General features: G+C 56.0%; 1 protein-coding gene across 13 annotated transcripts in view; it reads left to right on the top strand.

Moving 5' to 3' along the window:
- Nucleotides 1-22268, top strand: part of ARHGEF10L (Rho guanine nucleotide exchange factor 10 like) — a 185791-nt gene that overhangs the window by 152291 nt on the left and 11232 nt on the right. For all 13 annotated transcript variants that reach the window (XM_033228101.1, XM_033228097.1, XM_033228103.1 and 10 more), the window contains one exon: nt 548-696. In XM_033228101.1, coding sequence (XP_033083992.1) covers nt 548-696 — 149 coding nt within the window. The remainder of the gene's footprint in view (nt 1-547; nt 697-22268) is intronic.

The raw sequence follows: 22268 nt of genomic DNA, 5'->3' as shown, positions 1-22268 counted from the left end.
TGCTGCCTCTTCTGAGAAGCCTCCCGGATTTCCCCCGGGGCAGAATTAGCTCCGTCCATCTCAGCAGTTCTCAAGACCCTTGTGCAGGCCTGCTCATTTGTGCTTGGCGTGTCATGTGATAACTGTTGATTAACCTGTTGGTTGCTCTGACCAGTGAAGGGCTTCCTTGAGGGTGGGGCCTGTGTCTGATTCCTTTCTGTCTTCCCGGCACCCAGTGCATGGCCTGATGTGGAGTAGGTGTTTACTACACGAATGGGAGAGAGGGAAAGAGAGAGAGAGGCAGGGAAGGGAAGGGGGAAAGAGAATGGAGGAAGGGAGGAAGGAAAGGACGAATCTGAGAGTAGGTGTGGCCGGGTGTGGGAAATGAATGGTGGGAGTCGGAGGCAGATGGGGACAGCCACCATCCAGCTGGATGGAGAGAGAAAGGCCCTGGAGTGCAGGGAGAGGGTGTGTGGGGCCCCGCTGAGCCCCCTGCTGCTGGCCTGCGTTCCTGGGGGACCTGCTTGCCACTCCTGGCCCCTGACCTGCCTCCCCTCTCTCCCTGCAGGAGGTGTCCTGTGGGACCTGGAGAGCCCTCCCGTGTGCCTGACTGTGGGACCTGGGCCTGTCCGCACCCTGTTGAGCCTGGAGGATGCTGTGTGGGCCAGCTGTGGGCCCCGGGTCACTGTCCTGGAAGCCACCACCCTCCAGCCTCAGGTACTGCCCTATCCTTTGGCTTGTGGCCCTGGAGGCCTGCCTCCCTTTCGCTGACCCTTTCTTACGTCCACCCCGGCACTGCTTTCAGCTCCCAGTAGCATCTCAGGGATCGATTGGGCAGAGTTTGTCTGGAAGCAGAGGGGGCCAAGGTCCCAATTGGGCCTGACCTCTTCCTCTGCCACACATCGCCAAGGCTACCAAGAGCAGAAAGCGCCCAGCCGCACTGCACTGTGGCCTGGATCCTGAGTTGTGTTGGTTGCTGCTTGTGGAAGTGGAACTGGGGTCCCTGTCCTTGGACTGGTACCCAGGACTTGTACCCATGGAGCCCAGGCCATGCTGAGGGTATGGCCAGGGTGGATACAGCCATCCGCTGGGCTCTTCAAACCACATGGAGGGAGAGGCTGCCTGGGTCCTGCATTGCCCTGTTTCCAGCACCATCCATGCCTTGGCCCCCAGGATGAGGGACTGGTCTGGGGGACTCGTCCCTGGCTCAGCCTAGGCCCATGCCTGTCTCTGACCAACAGCACTGCCCGCTTACCTGACCACACCTGCAGTCCATCCTGGGCGGGAGACTCAGCATGGGTCCCCAAGAGGCATTTTGGTGATGTTTGATTTGTTTGGACTATGGATTGCGATGAGTCGCCACCTGGCCTGGAGTGGAACCCTCCCAGGGGGCTTCCTCATGAGGGGCGGTCTTCATTTGCCTATCTAGTTCTCTGTCATGCAGCCGTGAATCAGCTACTCAACAGTAGAAACACTAAGTGGAGTCCTGGGATCTTAAGAGCACAGATAATCAGGGCTGGGCTCCAGATGACACCACTCTCATTTGACAAAGGGGAAAACTGAGGCACGGGGCCTTATGAATGAGCTCTGAGACTGGAGGCTGAGTCTTGGGGATGCGGCCCGCCTCTTTCCCTGGCTTGCTGGAGCCAGACCAACCAGATCGTCTTTCAGTTCTGCGGCTTACACCTGGGCGCCTCTGTGCTGGCCCCCGGGGAGCACGAGGCTTCTAGTCTGTAATGGGAATAAGTGTCCCATTCCTGGAATCCTTTTCCTTACTGTATCAGTCAGGGTTCTCCAGAGGAACAGAACCAATGAGACATATGTGAGTGTGTGTATGTGCATGTATATGTATACACATGTACATAGGAAGAGATTCATTCATAGAGAGTCGGCTCATGGGGTGGTGGAGGCAGCGAAGCCCCAGCATCTGTGGACAGCACGCTGGAGACCCAGGCAAGCTGCCGGCATAGTTCAGTGTGAATACGGAGGCCGGGAAACCTGCCAGCTGGTGGTGTGCCTTCCGGTTCAGAAGCTGGCAGACCTGAGACCTCAAAAGAGCTGATACTTCAGCGTGATTCTGAAGGCAGGAAAGAACCAGTGGAAGGTAGTCAGGCAGGGAGTGAATTCTCCCCTCTCAGCCTTTTCCATTCAGGCTTCAGCAGATTGGGTGAGGCCCGCCCACACTGGGAGGGCCTTGTGCATGACTGAGCCTACCATTCAGATGCTAATCTCATCCAGAGACATCCTCACAGACACACCCAGAGCCACGTTTAACCACGTATCTGGGCGCCCGTGGCCCAGTCAAGTTGAAACATAAAATTAGCTCTCTCTCAAGGAGTAAGATGATGCTTGGGAGCTGTGGTACCCGGCCAGTGCCAGCCTGGGAGATAACTGATCAGTGGCTCTTCCTGGGTGCTGGGAAGGGGAGGTGGAGTTACCCAGCCCAGCTCCTTAGACAGGAGGGAGAGGCAGCGCCATGTGCAGGACCAGCGGGTGAGCTTTTGCTCCTTTGAGGAGCAGGGGCCTGGGGGGGGTACCCTTCCTGGGCAGCATGAGCTCCAACCTCATGTCCTGGACTCATGCCAGGACCTGGAACTGAGGACCTTTGACCTCACTGGTACTACAGGGCTGGGCCAAGGGCCAGTGAGACACCAACAGGAGGGAAAACTGCTGCCTTAGCTTTCCCGGTTCCTCGGTCCCCTTTCTCCCCCAAGAACAGCTGGAGCAACTGTAGCTGCAGATTCCTTTCCCAGTCCCTGGTTCATGCTGGGGGGCTTCCTGCTCTACCCCCAGCTCACCCCACCCCATCCCTTTCCAGTCCCTGGTTCATGCTGGGGGGCTTCCTGCTATCCCCCAAGCCCACCCCACCCCATCTCTTTCCTCCAAGGGCCTTGCACTTCCTCGGCCTTCTGAGAGGAAGGTGAGCAAGGAGAACTAGCTTTCCCCGGTCCTTTCGGGTCCCCTGAGCCATCTGGGTCTCAAGCCAGGAAGAAGGACATGTCTGACCCCTTGGCCTGCCTCTCCCAGCAGCCCCCAGGTGTCTCAGCACTGTCCTCACAGCAAGTCTGACTGCTCTGCCAGCGGTGTCCTGTGGACCCCCTGGCACAGGGTCTGACTCAACCCACGAGAATACTGGTGGACAGGTGCTCGGCCTGTAGGCCTAGTGTGCTGGGCGCCCATTTAGGGCAGTGGTGTGAGAGGGAAGGGAGGCCCAGCCTGCTCTGGGGACCTCCAATCTGTTGGGGGAGACCCAACCCTTGGGGCAACCTTCAGTCTGATGTGGAAGACACAGTCTGTCTTTGGAGTGGGGGCTTCAGTCTGGGGGGAGAGACACAGCCTGCCCTTGGAGGGCCTCCAGTCTCATGGAGGAGGCACAGCCTGCCTTTTGAGGGCCTCTAGTCTGATGAGGGGGACCCAGCCCCTGTTCTCAATACTGGGGGAGCAGGGCCTGAGACAGGAAGAAGCCGAGAGCAGAGAGAGAAGGGAATGAGAGGGTGCAGGCCCTCAGCCCCCTGTTGGCCAGAGGACATTCTCAGTGCTGCCAGTAGGAGAACTGGGACGCACCAGGTAGGAGGCAGCTCAGGAAACAGGAGGCAGGGTGAACTAAGAGGCATTTCCAAGGAAGAATCTTTTGATGACCGGATCTGGAGGGAGGGGAATCCAGAAACTACAGGCAGGGGCCTGCAAGAGCAGAGAAGCGACTGCCGGCTGCTGGCGGGGGAGATGTGAGTGGCAGGGCCCAGGGCACAGAGCTGCCCCTGTGAGCTGGGCCTGTGGAGCTCCTCCCAGGCTCTCCCAGCAGCTCAGGGGCACTTGAGACTTCAGGAGTGGGGAGGACTGGGGAGGCATCATTGAAGACAGTAGCCCCCGCCTGTGTCCCGGCCACTTCCACCTCTGGGTAGCTGGCCCCCTACCCCCTTAGACGTGTGCAGTTGGAGAGCAGGCTGCTTCAGACGGGACCCTAGCTGTGCCCCTGCCAAGCTATGCAACCTTGAATAAGACATGGAGGCTTCCTGGGCCTCAGTTATTTCATCTGTAAAATGGAATGGTAACAGTACCAGTGGGGAGTTAGCAGGAGGACAAACTAAGGACATTCAAGTGAAAGGGGGAGGGCTGGATGAACATTATTTGCTGTCATTGTAATAATTTACCCATCTTAAATCTGCATTGCTGTGTATGTCACTGATTTGGAAAATCAAGCTGCTCCCGGGATCGGTGTCATCAGTGGGTGTGGGGCGTGGAGCCCACACTGCAGGTCTGCCATCCTCTCGCCTCACTAGAAGACAGCCTTCCTCCTGCCAACAGCCGTTCAGGAGCATGGGACAGATGGTGAAGGGAAGGACAGGGCCCCGGGTCGGGCCCTGCCTGGTTCTCACCTGTTTTTGCCCCTTGCCAGCCATAGTGCAGTCCACTCCTAGCCCACAGAGCTCAGCTCTGGCGTGACCATCCCTGGGGCCCCAGTGGCCACCAGGCTATAGCCTGAGGCTGTGATTATTTAAGATTAGTTCTGGATCAGTTGCTCTAAAGAAGGGTCTTTAGACCCTTAGATCAATATGGCCTTTCACCTGCTTTTCACACCTCAGGGGACATCAGGAGGGCTGCTGACTGGAGGGAGGTGAGATGGAGTAAGGGGTGGCCAGGGAGCCCCTGCAGCAGAGGCCAGCACGCGCCCCTGTCTACAACCAGGAAAATGGAAAAGTTTCTGTTCGCTGCGCGATGCGGGCAGCTTGCCTCCAGTACATACAATCATTCGGCACAGTAACAAGGTGATCGCCATGCATATTTAATAAAGCCATGCTCCTGCTGCGTGGAATACAGGGGAAGCCGGCTCCACCTTAGCGCTGGAGATCTGGAAATGGCTCCGTCTGGTTGCTGTTAACGACTGCTTGACCTGCTCCTGGGCTGCCCAGCTCCATGCTCACCACAGTTGCCACTGCATGGCCAGCCAGGCCTGGGGGAGCCGCCTGAAGCCTGGGCTGCTGCTGCTCTCTCACTGGCTGTGGTCTCATATGTGTGCCTAGGGCTCGGCACCTGTGGGCTGTGCCTCCCATGCGACGTCTGCAGCAGAACGCCTACCTTCAGAGGAAGGGCGTTCCTTGCTGGCAGCCAAGTGGCAGAATCTGCCCTAGGCTTGAGAAAACCCCCTATGGGGTTTGAGATTCTTGGAGCTGTTCAGTGCTCCAAGCCAGGAGACTCAGGCATGTGTTTTGGCCGAGGGTATGGCTGGCATGGCCCAGGACCAAATGTGAAAACACAGGGGCTTAATCTAGGACTATGTTACCTCTAAGGGGCTTTTCTGATTCCTCCCACCCTCAGGAAGTAATCCAAACCAATGTATATTGAACAATTCCTTTGGACCAGAAATAAGTTTTGCACTTTTCCTGTAGGATCTTATTTAATCCTCAAATCACGCTTTCGGATGAATACTATTATTCCCACTTTACAGATGAAACAGAGGCACAGAGAGGTTAAGTAACTTGCCCAAGGTCACACAGCTAGAAGAGGCAGGGTTGGGATTTGAACACAGACATTCTGAGTCTTAACCCCTGTGCTTAACCCATCCACCTTGGTAGGCAGAAGGCTCAGTTTCCTTTGGACTGCCTGGGCCCCTGAAGCTTTCTGTCCATGTCAGATATAACTCCCCTCTTGTTTCCATGACGCCTTCTGGGCTGAGGACTGTGTTGAGTTCATCTTTGTTTCCACAGTGCCTGGATCACCGGCACCTAGCAGGGGCTCCCAATTCCAGGCCTTCTGTGTGAGGTGCTAGAGGCACAGAAATGAGCAAGGTGGGCTCAGCAGTCCAGGAGCTCGGAGTTCAGTGTGCAGAGACAGAGCTGGGACTGTCAGCTTCTGCCCAGTGTTATGAGACCAGGGACAGGGAAAGCCCAGGGTAGGCAGGATCCCGGGGGAGGCGAGAGGGGTGCCACACCCAGCTGGAGGCAGGACAGGAGCAGGAGACAGTTGTCTGGAGGTCAGGATCCCCGAGCTCAGCTATGCAGGTGAGTTGGTGTGCGACTATGAAGGAAGGGGGGAAGTGATGTTCTGGCCAGAAGAAAGCACCACGAGCAACGCCCAGGCCAGAGACAGCCTTCGAGTGGCCAGATGGCCTCCAGGGGTGGGGCGCCTGAGCTGAGGACTGCCTCCCTGAGGCCCACATGGCCTGGACTCTGCGCTTTGTCCACCTGGTCCCTGCTGGGCCGCCTTGACCTGTTTCATGCCACCATCCCCTGCAGAGCTGGCACCCGCGGTCTGTCTGTGGGTTTTACGCTTGCCCACCAACTGCTTATTCAGCTCCTTGATCCCAGCAGAGGCAGAAGCGAGGCCTGGTAAATAATAATGTCGCTCACCAGGGCCCGTGTCAACACCGCTTCCTCTGCGTTCATGATCTAGATCACACCGCCTTCAAAGACTAATCCAGTCGTCTGGAGTTCATTTTAACCGATCGCTGGAGGGGGAAGCCGCCTGTGGGATGATTGTTGCATCTTAATTTAAAAAAAACTTATTGGGAACAGGCTGATAGCACGCCTGAGGCACACAGAGTGTGCTCTGCTGCATGGAGGGCCGGTGCCCTGCAAGGCTGCTCCCTGACAAGGTGTGGGCTGGGGTCTCTGCCACCCTGGCCTGTGGGAGGACAACAGTAGTGACAGGGTGGGGCGTTGGGGACCCAGCTGGGCTGTGAATATACATTATGCTATTGGATCTCCTCAAGGCTGAGGAGTGACCCGCTGGGCCCATTTTATAGGTGGGGATGTGGACTAGAAGCCAGGCCCTTTTGCTTTCAGTCTGCAGCCATGCTGGCCTCTTCCCACCACCAGGCCAAGCTCCTTCCCACCACCAGGCCTTCACCTCTGTTGTTCCCTCTGCCTGGAGCACTGCTCCCCTCCTGTGTGGCTCCTCTGTAGCTTGGTCTCGGCTTAACTGCCGCCTCATCAGTGAAGCCACCCTGACTGCTCCAGCTGAGTCATCACTACCCCTTTATGGTCTCAGCACATCACCCAGCTTTATTGTCTTCAGAGTGTTGGTCACTTTCTGCAATTATCTCCTTGAATGCAGTTGTCCGTCTGCACCACTGGGATGTAAGCACCATGGAAACGGCGCCTCACTGCCTTGTTAACCAGTGAGTCCCAGGGCCAGGCACGGTGCAGCCTCTCAGCCAGTTAGGGGTGAGTGTGCTGGCACCTTCCTCCTCCAAGGTGGAGCTGCCTCCCCTCGCAGGACTCTGCAGGAAGGTGAGATTTGGGGGTTAGGCATTCCTTCTGCGCTGGGGCAGTTAGGGAAGTGTCCTGGGAGAACTGTGCCTTCAAGGAAGTAGGGAAGGGAGGCCCCTCCCAAGAGAGGGGAGGGAGGAATTCATAGAAGGGGCTTGTCCAGAGGGTCTGTGGCCAGTGGGGATAGTCCCTGCCTGGATGGCAGCCAGGGACAGATGGACAACTGTGTCACTCGAGGGTGAGAGCCCTGCCTGGACCTGCCCCCACTCCAGCCTTGCGGTGTTTCTATGGCAACCCCCTTCCCCCAAGCAGATTTTCAGCCTTCCTGGTGCAGTTCCAAGAAGCGCAGGCCTGGGTCCTGCCTGGAAAGTGCTGGAACTCGGGGCGGGTGGCAGCATTTGGACCCCAGGCCCGGCTCCTGCCTTGCATGGCTGTGGTGGGGTTAACTGGGGTAGCCCCTCCCCCATTAGACCTGGGCTTCCCATCCTTGGAGAAGCCTGTCTGGACCATTTCACCTCCTACACACACCACAGCTATGTGCTGACATCCTGGGGCCAGTTATGGGATTAACCAGACTGAAGCTGAGTAGGGTGGGACCGGGCCTGACTGGCTCCCATTGTTACCATCGTATCCCCGTGGCCCAAGGCCAGGTCTGACACAGAGCAGGTGCTCAGTAAAGGGTGGTTAAGGCCAGAAGGGCAGCCCTTAAGGAGATGGGCTCTGTCTGTGGTGTTTCCCCAAGTGTGGTGGGGGCATTGTGGAACAGCTGACCGGCTTGGTTTTTACCACCTTCGGAGCATGAAGGTGCTTCGTGAAGCGCGTGCTGTCAGCAGTCTGCTCTGCAGCTGACGCCTCCTGCTGGTACCTCTGCACTGGTCTCTCATACCGGCACTCATGCTTTTTGTCCCTAAGCATGACAGAGAAGAAACTTCTCTGGGCTCCTGGACACCAACAACCCTTGATTTCCTCTGCCCAGCCCCCCAACCCCAGCCGCCTTCCCCACCCTTAATTTTCATGTTTAGTGCCTAAACTTAGTTTGCATGTATTAGCTGTTGTAAATCTATCATACCAGTGTGACGTGGCATGAATAATGCATCACTGGGCTGTATTAGTTTTCTGTCTCCTATCTTATTTATGACACGAAACGGGTGGGAATTTGCAGAAGAGAAATCCAGGCGCAGGGCTTCTTGGGTAATGGTATGCAAATTAGCGTGAGGGTGAAAACATGCACCAGGCCCTCCCGGCGCCCAGGAGCTGCCGAGGAGGAGCGCCCGGGGTCTGGGCCCACCGCCAGTGCGTGCAGGGTCTCACGTCCTATCACTGTGTGGAGTCAGCTCTGCTCGGCAGTTTGTCTTAATTTTTTTTGTTAATGTGTGTGTCATTGTGGTTGTCACCCTGTTATGTTTTTTAAATTAAAAGTTGGCAAGCAAAACTTGAGAAATGGATTTTCTAAAGATTGTGGAGACTTCCCAGGGGGCTCCGACAAGAACAAGTTCACGAGGAAGGCGAGCGTTTTCCAGCATCATGAAGGCTTGAAGCTAGATGTTCAGAAGGACTCCCTTTCAGGAAGTTTGTGACACATGGGAGGTAGGGGTGGGTTTGGGACCCCATAGGGCCTTGCTCCGTGGAGGGGTCAGAAATAAGTTGGTTGCAGAGTCCGGCCCAGAGGGGGTGCAGAGCATGTCAAGGCATGTCTTGTGGGGCAGTAGATGGCTGAGGGTCAGCCTCCAGGCCCCTCTCTCCTCACCTGGAGGAGCTCAGATCTTTCCTGTGTCGAGCACTTGGTTTCCCCCCAACCAGAAGATTTAGGTGATGAAAAGATTTCGTGATTTTAAAAACAAGTTGGGAGCTGATGACTCAGGGAACAGGCTTCACGAAACCTGACCTGGAGCAGGACGGAAGCTGGAGGAGAAAGGTAGCCGGTACAGGGAAGGCGGACGAACAGACATCGTGGAGAGGACATATGGGACGGGAGGTGAGGAAGGGGTGCTGGCGCAGCAGGGGCAGTCTTGTCCTTGTGAGTCACCCCCCAGGCTTAGCTGGCAGTAGCCAGTCCCTGATCCTCGCCTCCCCTCCACTCCGTGTGTCTCTTCCACATCCCCCTCCCCTCTGAGCCCATCAACAGGGAGAGGGGGAGGGTAGATGTCCAAGGGGCAACTGCCCAGTCCTTCTGAAACTTGGCAAGGAACAAATAGAGCCACGGACATGGGTCTGCTGAATGTCAGCCGCTAGGCTGAGGGCTTAACGCAGTGGAGGCCAGGCCCTGGGTGTCATTAGGGAGGCTCCCTCCCGGGGTGGTTGGGAAGAATGAATGAGGTCACACTTGCAGAGGGTGTAGGTTAGTGCCTAATGCACACTCAGGCAGAGTGGCCGCTAAGCAATGGTCCTCTGTGAGCCAGGCAGCCGGGCTGCAGGGAGGGTCCACAGGAGGCAACCTCTGCAGGAGACATTCCTGGCCACCCCTGCATACCTTGTCTGAGTGGCTTGGATGATGGTCAGTGCGGGCTCAGGGGCTGGGTTGGCTGGCCTTTCCACTGACGACCTCAGTTTCCTTCCTGTAAAATGGGGAATAATTATAGAACCTGCCCCAGGACTAAGCAGCTCCGTGTACATGCAGATCCCAGGGCTGTGCCTGGTGGGAGGAAGCACCACATGTCAGTTGTTGTGTCATTGTGGTCACAGGACTTGCTCAGGGTGCCCGGGACCACACAGTGGTGGAGCCAGGTTCTCAGGGTGCCTCTGATTTTGAAGCCCCCACCTGGTCTGCCGTCCTCTGCCTCGTCGGCCCTGTATTCCACTGGGTCTTGTGGGTGTGCTCTGCCCACACCGTCCTCCCTCCAGATGGCAAAATATCTGTGAGCGGGGCCAGGGTCTCATGCTCTCTGTATCATCCTGAAGTGCAAGTGCAGGCATTGACTTGGCTTCTCTCTCTCCTTCGCTTTCATTCTCCCCCAAATCTCCCTTTTTTCCCACGCCAGCTCTTCCCTTCTGCCTGACTCTGAGCCTTCCAGGGCTCCAGCTACCCTTGGCCCATAGTGTTTACACGACTAGTGGGCCCTGATGGGGGTTGCTGACCACAGGTGAAGACCGGGCTCTTGGCTTCTCTCAGGTACCTGGGGAGAGAAGGGAGCTTCATAGAGTGGGTGGTGACACCAGCCCAGTGACAGCACAGGTCCTGCAGAGCAGGTGCCCCAATGAGGAAGCCTCACCCACAGGAGAGGATGCAGGTCAGCCCCATACACGTGCCCAGCCATGGGGCAGACACACCTGTCACTCATCCGAGGAGCCCAGGAAGGAACCCAGGAGGGGAGTGAGAGCGGGGCTGGTGGTGGGCCAGGCTCCCTGGAGGGCATTCAGCAGGAGGGCCCCTGAGAAGTGTGAGCTGATGCCTGTGCATGCGTGTGAGAGGGAGGGAAATTGGTCAGTTATATTAATATAGTCACATGCTGCGTAGTGACTTTCAGTCAACAACAGAGCACACGTATTATGATGGTCCCTTACGATTACAATACGGCATTTTAATGTACCTTTTCTATGTTTAGATATGTTCAGATTCACAAATACCATTGTGTTACAGTTGCCTGCAGTGTTCAGTACAGTCTCATGCTGTACAGGTGTGGGACCTAGGAGCAACAGGCTGTACGGCATAACCTAGGTGTGCAGTAGGCTTTACCACCTAGATTTGTGTAAGCTCACTCTATGATCAGATGACAAAATTGCCTAATGGTGCCTTTCTCAGAACAGCATTATTCCTGTCATTAAGCAACACGTGTCTGTATCATGTAAGTTCTTGACTGTGGCTTGAGTCTTTTGCACAGTGTCCACTTGGGAGCTGGGGCTCTGAACAAGCCTGGAAACCCCAACTCTCCCACTCCCCCTTCCCAGCCCTACCTGTTCTGGGCTGGTCCCAGCTTTGTCTTGGTCACATCACTTCTGACCTTTCATGCAGCCACCACTGCCCAGCAGTCTTGGATGGGGATTTACCTGTGGAAACTGAGAACCATCCTTCTCTGCAGTTCTCACAGCCTGTGTGGGAAGCAGGGCAACCACCTTGGCTGAGCCATCCCTCCCTGTGGCCTCCCCACCACCCCCGCACTTCATCAAGGGAACCTAGAGTCTCAGCCTTAAGATGTTGGTGATGTGCCCTCTGACTAAGCATGGGCAAATGGGTGCTGAGCAGATACTGTGCAGGTATGGGTGCAGGTGTGGGTGCAGTTGTGGGTACAGGTGTGTATTCAGGTGTAGGTGCAGGCGTGGGTGCAGGCATGGGTGCAGGTGTGGGTCCAGGTGTGTGTTCAGGTATGGGTGCAGGCGTGGATGCAGGCATGGGTGCAGGTTTGTGTGCAGGTGTAGGTGCGGGCATGGGTGCAGGTGTGGATGCAGGTGTGGGTGCAGGTTTGTGTGCAGGTGTAGGTGCGGGCATGGGTGCAGGCGTGGGTGCAGGCATGGGTGCAGGTGTGGGTCCAGGTGTGTGTTCAGGTATGGGTGCAGGCGTGGGTGCAGGTCTGTGTGCAGGTGTAGGTGCGGGCATGGGTGCAGGTGTGGATGCAGGTGTGGGTGCAGGTGTGTGTGCAGGTGTAGGTGCGGGCATGGGTGCAGGTGTGGATGCAGGTTTGTGTGCAGGTGTAGGTGTGGGCATGGGTGCAGGTGTGGATGCAGGTGTGGGTGCAGGTGTGTGTGCAGGTGTAGGTGCGGGCATGGGTGCAGGTGTGGATGCAGTGTGGGTGCAGGTTAGGTGCGGGCATGGGTGCAGGTGTGGATGCAGGTGTGGGTGCAGGTTGTGTGCAGGTGTAGGTGCGGGCATGGTGCAGGCGTGGATGCAGGCGTGGGTGCAGGTTTGTGTGCAGGTGTAGGTGTGGGCATGGGTGCAGGTGTGGATGCAGGTGTGGGTGCAGGTGTGTGTGCAGGTGTAGGTGCGGCATGGGTGCAGGTGTGGGTGCAGGTGTGGGTGCAGGTGTAGGTGCGGGCATGGGTGCAGGTGTGGATGCAGGTGTGGGTGCAGGTGTGGTGCAGGTGTGTGTGCAGGTGTAGGTGCGGGCATGGGGCAGGTGTGGATGCAGGTGGGGTGCAGGTGTAGGTGCGGGCATGGGTGCAGGTGTGGATGCAGTGTGGGTGCAGGTGTGTGTGCAGGTGTAGGTGCGGGCATGGGTGCAGGTGTGGATGCAGGTTTGTGTGCAGGTGTAGGTGTGGGCATGGGTGCAGGTGTGGATGCAGGTGTGGGTGCAGGTGTGTGTGCAGGTGTAGGTGCGGGCATGGGTGCAGGTGTGGATGCAGGTGTGGGTGCAGGTGTAGGTGCGGGCATGGGTGCAGGTGTGGATGCAGGTGTGGGTGCAGGTGTGTGTGCAGGTGTAGGTGCGGGCATGGGTGCAGGCGTGGATGCAGGCGTGGGTGCAGGTTTGTGTGCAGGTGTAGGTGTGGGCATGGGTGCAGGTGTGGATGCAGGTGTGGGTGCAGGTGTGTGTGCAGGTGTAGGTGCGGGCATGGGTGCAGGTGTGGGTGCAGGTGTGGTGCAGGTGTAGGTGCGGGCATGGGTGCAGGTGTGGATGCAGGTGTGGGTGCAGGTGTGTGTGCAGGTGTAGGTGCGGGCATGGGTGCAGGCGTGGATGCAGGCGTGGGTGCAGGTTTGTGTGCAGGTGTAGGTGTGGGCATGGGTGCAGGTGTGGATGCAGGTGTGGTGCAGGTGTGTGTGCAGGTGTAGGTGCGGGCATGGGTGCAGGTGTGGGTGCAGGTGTGGGTGCAGGTGTAGGTGCGGGCATGGGTGCAGGTGTGGATGCAGGTGTGGGTGCAGGTGTGTGTGCAGGTGTAGGTGCGGGCATGGGTGCAGGTGTGGATGCAGGTGTGGGTGCAGGTGTAGGTGCGGGCATGGGTGCAGGTGTGGATGCAGGTGTGGGTGCAGGTGTGTGTGCAGGTGTAGGTGCGGGCATGGGTGCAGGCGTGGGTGCAGGTGTGGATGCAGGTGTGTGTGCAGGTGTGGGTACACGTTTGTGTGCAGGTGTAGGTGCAGGCGTGGGTGCAGGTGTGGGTGCAGGTTTGTGTGCAGGTGTAGGTGCGGGCATGGGTGCAGGCGTGGGTGCAGGTGTGGATGCAGATATGGGGCAGGTGTGGGTACAGGTGTGGGTACAGGTTTGTGTGCAGGTGTAGGTGCAGGCATGGGTGCAGGTGTGGGGTGGTGGAGGGCCAGGTGAGGTGTCTGGATTCCACCATTCAATATCATGCAGGCGAGGCCTGTAGGCTCCACGTGGCTCCCTTATGCAGAGCTCAGCACAGAGCAGGGCAGCCACAGCCAGTGCCTGGAGACACTTTCTGGGCCTCATGCTGAGGATTGACTGCTGGGGGATCTTTCTAGAACAAAGCTCCTATCACATCTGAACCTGCATCAGAACCATCCAGGCTGCCTGTGGCCCAAAGTCAAGGCCCCCAGGCTGCACTTGGTCACTATCCCTTGGGGTCCCCTTCTGCAGCCACTGGACAGGTCCCAGTCCCCCAAAGGCTCTGCCTGGGCACTCCATTCCCCCGGGCCTTTGTCCCCACTGCTCTCTCTGCTGGGATCCTCAGGTTGTCTTCTGATTGGGCAGAATCTTAGCGGTGACTGACTTCCTGCCCCTTTCTCCAAGGAGCCCAACTACCTCCACTAGTTCTCCTCTGGGCTCCCTTAGTCCTCAGTCCCTCCTCAATTGCCTTGGGCCTTGAACAGGACTCTGAGCTTTTCCCTGGCCATGCTGTGTCCTCAGGGCCTGGCAGGCACGAACGCTCCATGAGGTTTGCTGAGTGAGTGAGCAGGACCAAGGAAAGGAGGTGGGCGGGGCGGTCGCCTGCCTACAATCAGCAGGGTGTAGGATATCCCTTTACATCAGGCGAGGAGCTGATAGTGACCAAACCCCTACTGTGTGCTGGGGGCTCAGCCAGAGACCTGATTTTGCCTTCAGTGCTTCCCTTTCTAGATGTTAAATGTATCCAGAGAAACAACCCTGACTGTGCCTGCTCACCGGCACCCTCTTGCACGCACAGGCGTTCTTTCCTCTGCCTTACCTCTGTCTGTCTGTCTCTCTTTCAGCACGCACTCGTCTCTTCCTCCCTGGTGGTCTGGTTTGCGTGCTTACGCTCTGCTGATCGCAGCTTCTTTTTTTTTTTTTTTTTTTTGAGACGGAGTCTCGCTCTGTCGCCCAGGCTGGAGTGCGGTGGCTGGATCTCAGCTCACTGCAAGCTCCGCCTCCCGGGTTCACGCCATTCTCCTGCCTCAGCCTCCCAAGTAGCTGCGATTACAGGCATGTGCCACCACACCTGGCTAATTTTATATTTTTAGTAGAGATGAGGTTTCACCATGTTGGCCAGGCTGGTTTTGAACTCTTGAACTCAGGTGATCTTCCCGCCTCGGCCTCTCAAAGTGCTGGGATTACAGGCATGAGCCAGTGAGCCCGGCCGGATTTTTGTTTTGTTTTGTTTTTAAAGGCAAAATTTTGGCACAGCCAGGTCAGAACAGCATTCTCTGCAGTGGTGCTTTCTGTATGCCTTGGTCTGGGTTGTTGGGTTGACCCCAACACCTGTGTCCACTTTCTTGTGTGCTTAGTAACAAGTAGGCCTTACTGTAGGAATTGTTAACTTTTTTGGAGGTAGGCAAGGGTGATTTATAGACCTCTTTGAAATGCTGGTAAAAATAGTTAACCATCTTTCTAGAAAGACACACCAAAAATACCAAATTTTGTACAATCAATTCCAAAATGGATTGTTGAAGGAAATTTGGGATCTGGGCACAAGTCTTGGAGCTGGCAGGGACGTCCATCCCTCCATCCCTCGCAGGCTCCCATGATGGCCCTGAGCTAGGAGAGTCCAGCATCCAGTGAAGTGTCTGCCCCACAGGATGACCACAGGATGACCTCACACCTGTGAATGAACGGAGGGAGACCCAGAGACCTTAACCAGTTTGCTGGGAAGAGGTGGACCGGTCATTGCACCCAGAGCCTCCCTGAGAAACGCATCAGGCAGGGCAGATCTGCTCCTGGTGCACGACCTCTTGGCCTCAACCAGGTCAGACTCTGAGGGCAGGAGTGTTGGGGAATCAGACAGAGCCGACAGAGGGATCCATCCATGGCTTGCAGACCGAGTATCGTCACGGGAGTCCCGTTCGGGTGACCAAGTGTCTTGGTTTGCCCAGGATTGAGGAATTTCCTGGGGTTTAGGGCTTCCAGTGCTGCAGCCTGGACAGTCCTGGGCAAACCGGGTCGGACTGGTCACCCTAGGTTTGAATTTGGCTTTCCTCCCATTTCCTAAGCAGTGCAACTTTGCAGACATTGTTTAGCCGCTCAGTTTGTTTCCTTAGCTGTAAAGTGTTGATGAGAATGAGATAAAGACAGGGAAGGGAGTTGTGATAATTGCCTGTGGAAGGCGGCCTCTCCGCGTGCCCAGTGCAGCCGTGCAGAGCGGACGTGACCCTGGGTCTGAATTCCCAGCCCTGCCCCTTGCTGGCGGGGTGGCCCTGCACAGGTCATTTCTTGTGCCCTAGCTGTGGGGTGAGGATGGAGTGGTGAGGCCCACCTCCCAGGTGGCTGTGGGGATTAAAGGGAGGCAGAGTTGGTGAGGTGCTGGCAGGTGATGGTGGGTGATCTCTGGGCCCACGACTGTGTCTCCCAGGGCCAGCTCGGTGGTGACCAGGCTGGGAGTAGGTGGCACAGCCCCTTCATGCTCACACTCAGCTCTGGTGCTCAACAGTGAGAGTCCCCCGGAAGACCCTTGGAGGAGAGCATGTGAGCTTGGAGCGAGGTGCACGCCCCTGCCCTGCCCCCTGCCCCGCCCCAGCCCCTGCCCCCTGCCCCGCCCCGGCCCCTTCCCCTCCCCTTCCCCTGCCCCGCCCCTGCCCCGCCCCCGCCCCACCCTGCCCCCTGCCCATCTGGCCACCCGGGGTTGGTTTGCTCTCTTTTCATAAAGTCTCTGTGAGGTGAGACACTGTGTGCACAGTGCCCAGTCAGGCATTGGAAAGTCCTGACACACGGTGGGTACTTGGAAAGTAGAAGCCCCACCAGCCTCCTGCCATTTCCTCAGGAGCTCGCAGCCCCTGAGAGCCCCTGAACCCAGCCAGCCTTCCGGCCCCTTGGCGACATCTCAGCTCTAACGACTTTGAGTGCTGAGCTGCTCACCCTGGGAATTTATGGAAACCATGCACGGAAGCGTCACCTGGAGGCACATAAATATTGTAGGACTGGAGGTTGGGCTGTGTCAGCACTATTGGGAGCAGTATCACTCGCCTGAAACTGACTGTGTGGGCGCCTGCAGCGGGTGGATGGGGGGGGCTGCAGGGAGGGGCAACGTGGGTGGGGGCAGGACACACCGGTTCGTCTCAGCTCACCTGGGTTCATTCCAGGTCATAGTGTGCCAATGCTCTCCCTGGAATCCTCACCGTGCCCAAGTGGCATGTTCTCTTTTTGTTCCCATGTACGGATGACAGAGGAGACTGAATCACTGGGTAGTGGGGATCTGGGAGCTGGAGGAGGCAGACCCAACCCCTCCCCTCTGCCTGCCAGCATTTTCTGTTTTTTTAATTACTTTGACTTTTCTCCCATAACTTTTTTGTTTTTTTTTGGAGATGGAGTTTCACTCTGTTGTCACTCAGGCTGGATTGCAGTGGTGTGATCTCGGCTCACTGCAATTTCTGCCTCCCGGGTTCAGGCGATTCTCCTGCCTCAGCCTCCCAAGTAGCTGGGATTACAAGTGCCCACCACCACGCTCAGATAAGTTTTATAATTTTAGTAGGGACATGTTGGCCAGGCTAGTCTTGAACTGCTGACCTCAAGTGATCCACCCACCTCAGCCTCCCAAAGTGCTGGGATTACAAACGTGAGCCACTACGCCTGGTCCCCCATAACTTTTTACTTTGAAAAATTTCAAACTGCAGGAAAGGTGAGAGAATAATACATTACACAGATATTCTTTACCCAGTTAACTGTTAACATGTTGCTCCAATCTTCCCCCATAACGCACAGAGACATACACTCACTTTTAAAAAAGTCAGTTGCAGACATCATTACCCTTTACCCCTAAATACTTCTTGTCTCTCCCACATAACTGCATGGCATATCACACCCAGGAATTTAGGTCATTGCAGTGATGCTATCTAAATACTGTCCAGGTGCAGATTTTCCCAGTTGTCCTCAAAATATCTTTCAGAGCTACTCCCGCAAATGCCATCCAGGATCCAGCCTGAAATCACATGCAGCCTTTGGTGTTCTTGTCTCTTAAGTCTTCTTTTAATCTAGAATAATCCCTTTGCTTTTTTGTTTTCTTCATGATATTGACTTTGTTGAGAAGTCAAGCCAGCGTCTCATAGAGGTTCCACAGTCTGGAATTGCCTGGTTATTTCCTTCCGATGAAGTGCCAGCATTTGGCCAGGTGCTGCAGGGCCGGGGGTCAGGGGAGCCCTGCACCTCCCACAATAGTCCTCGGGGAGGAAGAAGAGCAGCTGGCCCCGTCCTGATCATTTGGTTAGGGTAGTGTTGGCCGGATCTCTCAGTCTAAAGATGCTGTTTTCCCTCTGTGATTACTCAGTCACCTTTGGGTGATTCTTGGAGACTGTGTAAATATCCTGTTCCTCCACAAACTTTCCCCCTGGGGCTTTGTCATCCACGGGTCATCCTTGGTGATTGCCAATTCACCATTGTTTAATTCTGCCATGCCTTCAGCATTGACTAGTTGTCACTAGTTACAGAGATTTCCCTGACCCCACTCCACACTCTGCCCTTACTATCACTACAAATTCCTAGATTAAAAAAAAAAATCCAGCGTGCGCTAATCAGGACCATCATTATTATTTTTGATGTCATATTTTCTCGTGGGGGTCCCTGTGGGGACCCCTTCGTGCTGGCTCCTAGGTCCTTTGGACACATTCCCATCATTCTTTGAGCCCTTCCTTGCTTTTCAGCTGTGAGAAGTTCTAGGCATTTCTCCAGGGTGCCTTGGCTAGAGTCATTGCCTTCAGGCTCTTTCAGTGGACAGGGCCAGGGAAGAACTCTCGAGTTAGAGTTCGTTTTGATATCTCTAATTTAGATTTGAGATCCTGGAGTCTACCCTCATCTCTGCCATTCCACACCGGACTCTCTTCTATCTATACAAACCCTGGTTCCCAATAACATCAGTGTATCTCAGTCCCACTGCATAGGTTCAGAATCACTGTGCCTGCCCCACCACCTCCAAGCCTGCCAAGGAAGTTCAGGTTTCCCTTGCAGATCATTTTGTCCTCCAGCAGGGACCAGGGGTGTACAGTTGGAATGCTGTGATCTTGAGCTACTTCAATGGATTCTTTTCTACGTGGGTGTGACTGTGTTCCAATAAAGCTTCATTTACCAAAACTGGTGCAGGCTGGTTGTAGCCTGAGGGGCATTGTTTGCAGACGGCTGCTCTAGTATATAATCCTAACAGCACGGTTTCTGGTGCAGGGTGAGCACTCACCCAGTAAATAGCTGTGCCTGGATCATGGAGGCTGAGGGGGCAGGAAGCACTGGGCAGGTGGCCTTTTTCAGGGATAAAGGGGATAGAGGCCTCTTAGAGAGTAGGACAGCCCCTCACCCCACCAACCCACACGCCTGGACCTCCCAGACCAGCCAAGGATGAGGGACAGGTCTGGAGGTGCGTGGTCTGGGATCGGTGTGCTGGGTGAGCAGGGTTTCACCCTTTCCTGGCTGGGAGGAGAGCAGTTTGATGAGCTGACAGCCTCCCCTGGCAATGAATTCTGAGCTCTCTCAGGGTACGTGGATACCTTGTATTTGGAAAATGAAATGAACTGCATGGCCTGCCAGCAGCAAGATCAGTGGGCAGCGAGGGCTTCCCCCATGCTCTCACCCAGGTGATCACTGCCCCCTGCTCTCACCCGGGTGCCACGCTTAGTCCCTCAGCCCCCTCTGGGACCCGTGATGCTGGCACGTCTCTCTGGCTCCACCTACTCCCTGCCCTTTGGGCCCAGGAGGCTCAGGCAGGACTCCAGGCTCCTGGCATGAGGAGGGGACCCAGGAGCCCAGAGGTAACTGAGACATGCCGGACTGGGGCTGGGGCTGGAGATGCTGTGCTGTTCTTACTATTCATTCCTGCCCTTTCCCCCGCCTGCCTCCCCGCTCTGGGCTCGGCAGGTTTGCACAAGCCTTCTGCAAAGCCCTCTGGGCCTGGAGACAGACTTGTTATGCCACTGGAGAAATGAGCCTGGATTTCCACCACCGACTTCTCTTTTAATTAGATTCTGACAGCAGCACACAGGGTTGGCTGGCTGCAGATTCAGATGCAGCTTTCCTTGGTCCCAGGCCTCTGGGTTGCAGTGCGCCTGGCTTTTTCGGAGGCAGGAAGTACTTCTGACCTTTCTTCGGGAGTAGAGAGGGAGGCTGGCTGCACGTGTGTGAGCGTTCAGATACCTATCCCAGTGTGTGCGTGTTTGTGCATCCGTGAGCAAGGAGGTGCATGCTGTGTTTTGGAAAAGCCTGCAGACAAAGCATGTTGGGTCTCACTGACTGTCCTGCTGCCCCATCCATTCGCCCCGCCGCTTGCTGACAGGTGCTGACAGGGTCCCCTTGGCCTCACTGTCCTCATCTGTGATTGGGGCTGATGCTGCCTCAGCTGGCTTTTCCCAGTAAGCCCTTGTGGGAGGTTTCCTTCCTCCTGGATTCCTCCTACAGGCTGGTTCGGCAAAACAAAGCTATTCTGCATATTTCCTTGAAGGAGCGTACATCTCAGGACAAGAGAACTGAAAGCCAGGACTGCTGGGGTTGTGGGCAGCAGATATGGGCGGAAGGCTAGAGAGATGGGGACATGGTCTCTCCCCCACACGGCATGGACTACTGAACCTGACTTTGTGCAGGCTGTGAAGAGGCGTGGCCTCCTCCCAAAAATCAGAGGCTCTGAGCCTCCTGCACCTGGTCCTTCTCTGAGGGCAGGGACTGGGTGGCTAAGAAAAGAGGAAGAGACCCCCGATACCTCTGGAGCCCTTAGCCTGAGTCCCCAGTCTGAGAGAGGAGACAGTTTGCTTCCTCTGAGCATGCCCAGCTTGATACAAGATTCTGTCATTTCTCCTGGGGTCCCCACCCAATGGAGACACTGCGCCTTTGCCTTTGGTGAACTTTCAGTCTGAGGAAACTACAGCGTCTGCTCTGGGGCGTCCCCCTGGCCAGGGGTGGGCTGTGTAGTAGAACCCCCTCCTCCAAGAGCAGCCTGACCCTGGGGAGAGGAACCACACTGCTGTCTCTTCTCCCCTCCCCTCCCCTCTTCTGGGGAGCCTGCCTTTCCTGCCCCCCCGCCACCCTTGCTACTCGCAGCTCAGCCATCAGGGGCTGGCTCAGAAAAAGCAATTTCCTTGGACAGCTGACAGTCTTGCCCTCCTGGTCCCCACACTCTGATCAGGAATGAGCCCAGAGCTCATTGGCTCAGCTCCCCGTGGAGACCCCTGCCTCTCACAAGCTTCCTTAACTCGGTGGGAAACCGCTTAGTGATTTCAGCTGGGAAAGAGCTGGGGCCATCCTCCAGGGCAAAAGAAGCTGAGTCCTGTTCCTCCCGCTCCACTTGCTAAGCCCACGCGAGGTCTTCGGGGGCTGAACCAAGAAGCCAGCCTTCCCCGCACTGTTGTCAGACTGAACTTCTTTAAAAGTAAAACTGACCCTGCTACTTACCAGCTCAACCCCCTGCAGTGGGCAAATAAAATCTAAACTTTTCCCCATGGACTCCAAGGTAGCCTGGTGCAATCTGGCCCTACCTGCTCTGGCCAGTCCCATTGCTGTGCTCCCCACCACGGGTCCTTCTGCTTCTCATTCCTGTCCCCGGGCCTTTGCACTGCTGTGCCCTCTGCCTGGAATGCTCTTCTCCCTCCTCCCAATCATCGCAGGGATGTTTCCTCCATGTCATTCAGGTCTCTCACTAAATGTCACCTCCTAGAGAGACCCTCCCTGACCCTAGTCAATGGCTCTCAGTATGTTTTCTGTGCAGTGCTTCTCACTATCTGATGTAATCTTTCTTTGTTTTAATTGCCTCCTGTCCTGGGAACGTTTGCCCCACAAAAGTGGGTCTTGCAGTCATCATGATGTTTCCAGCACTCAGACCCATACCAGGCACCTAGTAGGGACTCAAGAACATCTGCTGAATAAATGAGACCCTACTAGGCAACGGACCTGTGCCAAGCTCTCCTCACCCAGGTCCCTGTAATCCTCATAGCAGCCTGCACTTACAATTGAAGAAACTGAGGCCTGGGCCTGTGAAGCTGCCGAGGAAGTCAGATTTAATAGCAGGTTGGATCCCAAATAAATGCCCCATCCAGGATCCTCCTTCAGTCTTGGGCTTCCACCCAGGACAAATTCTTTACGGAAAAAGGAGAAAAGCCAGAAAACTGGAAAAGAGGAAATATACCCCATCCTGCTCCTGGAGTAATCCTCAGGGTGCAGCTCTCCCTCCCCTGTCCCTCTTCTCCCCCAGCTTTGAGTGTGGGTTTTTTTTTTTTTAATTTCATTTTCTGTAGCATTCACATTTTCTGTGTCCATCATGCAGTGTCTGTAAGCACGAGCTTAAATGCAGGGAGGACAGTACAGAGCTGGATACACAGTTACCTGGCTGTCCCCAAGGCTTGGGCATTTAGATTGTTTCTAGTCTGGTGTGCCTGAGTTAGTGACGTCTGAGTGTTGTAGATGGAATTGAAATGTCCATCCATTCATTTTTTGACCAAATTTTACTGTGCTGGGCCCTGTGTCAAGCAGGGGACAGACACTAAAGGGCATGATGCTCAGGCTCTGTCCTTGGAGTCCACAGTCTTATGTGGGAAGTGGCCAAGTACAGCCACAGAATGGTGTAGGTATTCCAGGCTAGACAGCAGAGCACACCATTCAGAAGGAAGTGGCTGGTCCTTGGGCGGGGTGGGGCCTGCCTCCTGGACTGAGGACGCCACCCTGAAGTGGAGTCTTCAGATGTTGAAGGAGGACAGTTGGGGAGGAGGGGTGCGTACTGTGCGCAAGTCATGGTGAGGGCAGAGGTGCGGCTGTGTGGTGCGTCCTGAGCATTGGCTGGCCTGACACGTAGGGAGCCCACAAGGAAGGGCAGGAGTGGAGGCAGCACTGGGGCCCTGAATGCTGA

The sequence above is a fragment of the Trachypithecus francoisi genome, unplaced genomic scaffold (genome assembly GCF_009764315.1).
Source record: "Trachypithecus francoisi isolate TF-2019V2 unplaced genomic scaffold, Tfra_2.0 Lachesis_group12, whole genome shotgun sequence".
Lineage (NCBI taxonomy): Eukaryota > Metazoa > Chordata > Mammalia > Primates > Cercopithecidae > Trachypithecus > Trachypithecus francoisi.
Note: the sequence above shows the minus strand (reverse complement) of the source record. Positions and strands in the feature narration are given on the sequence as shown.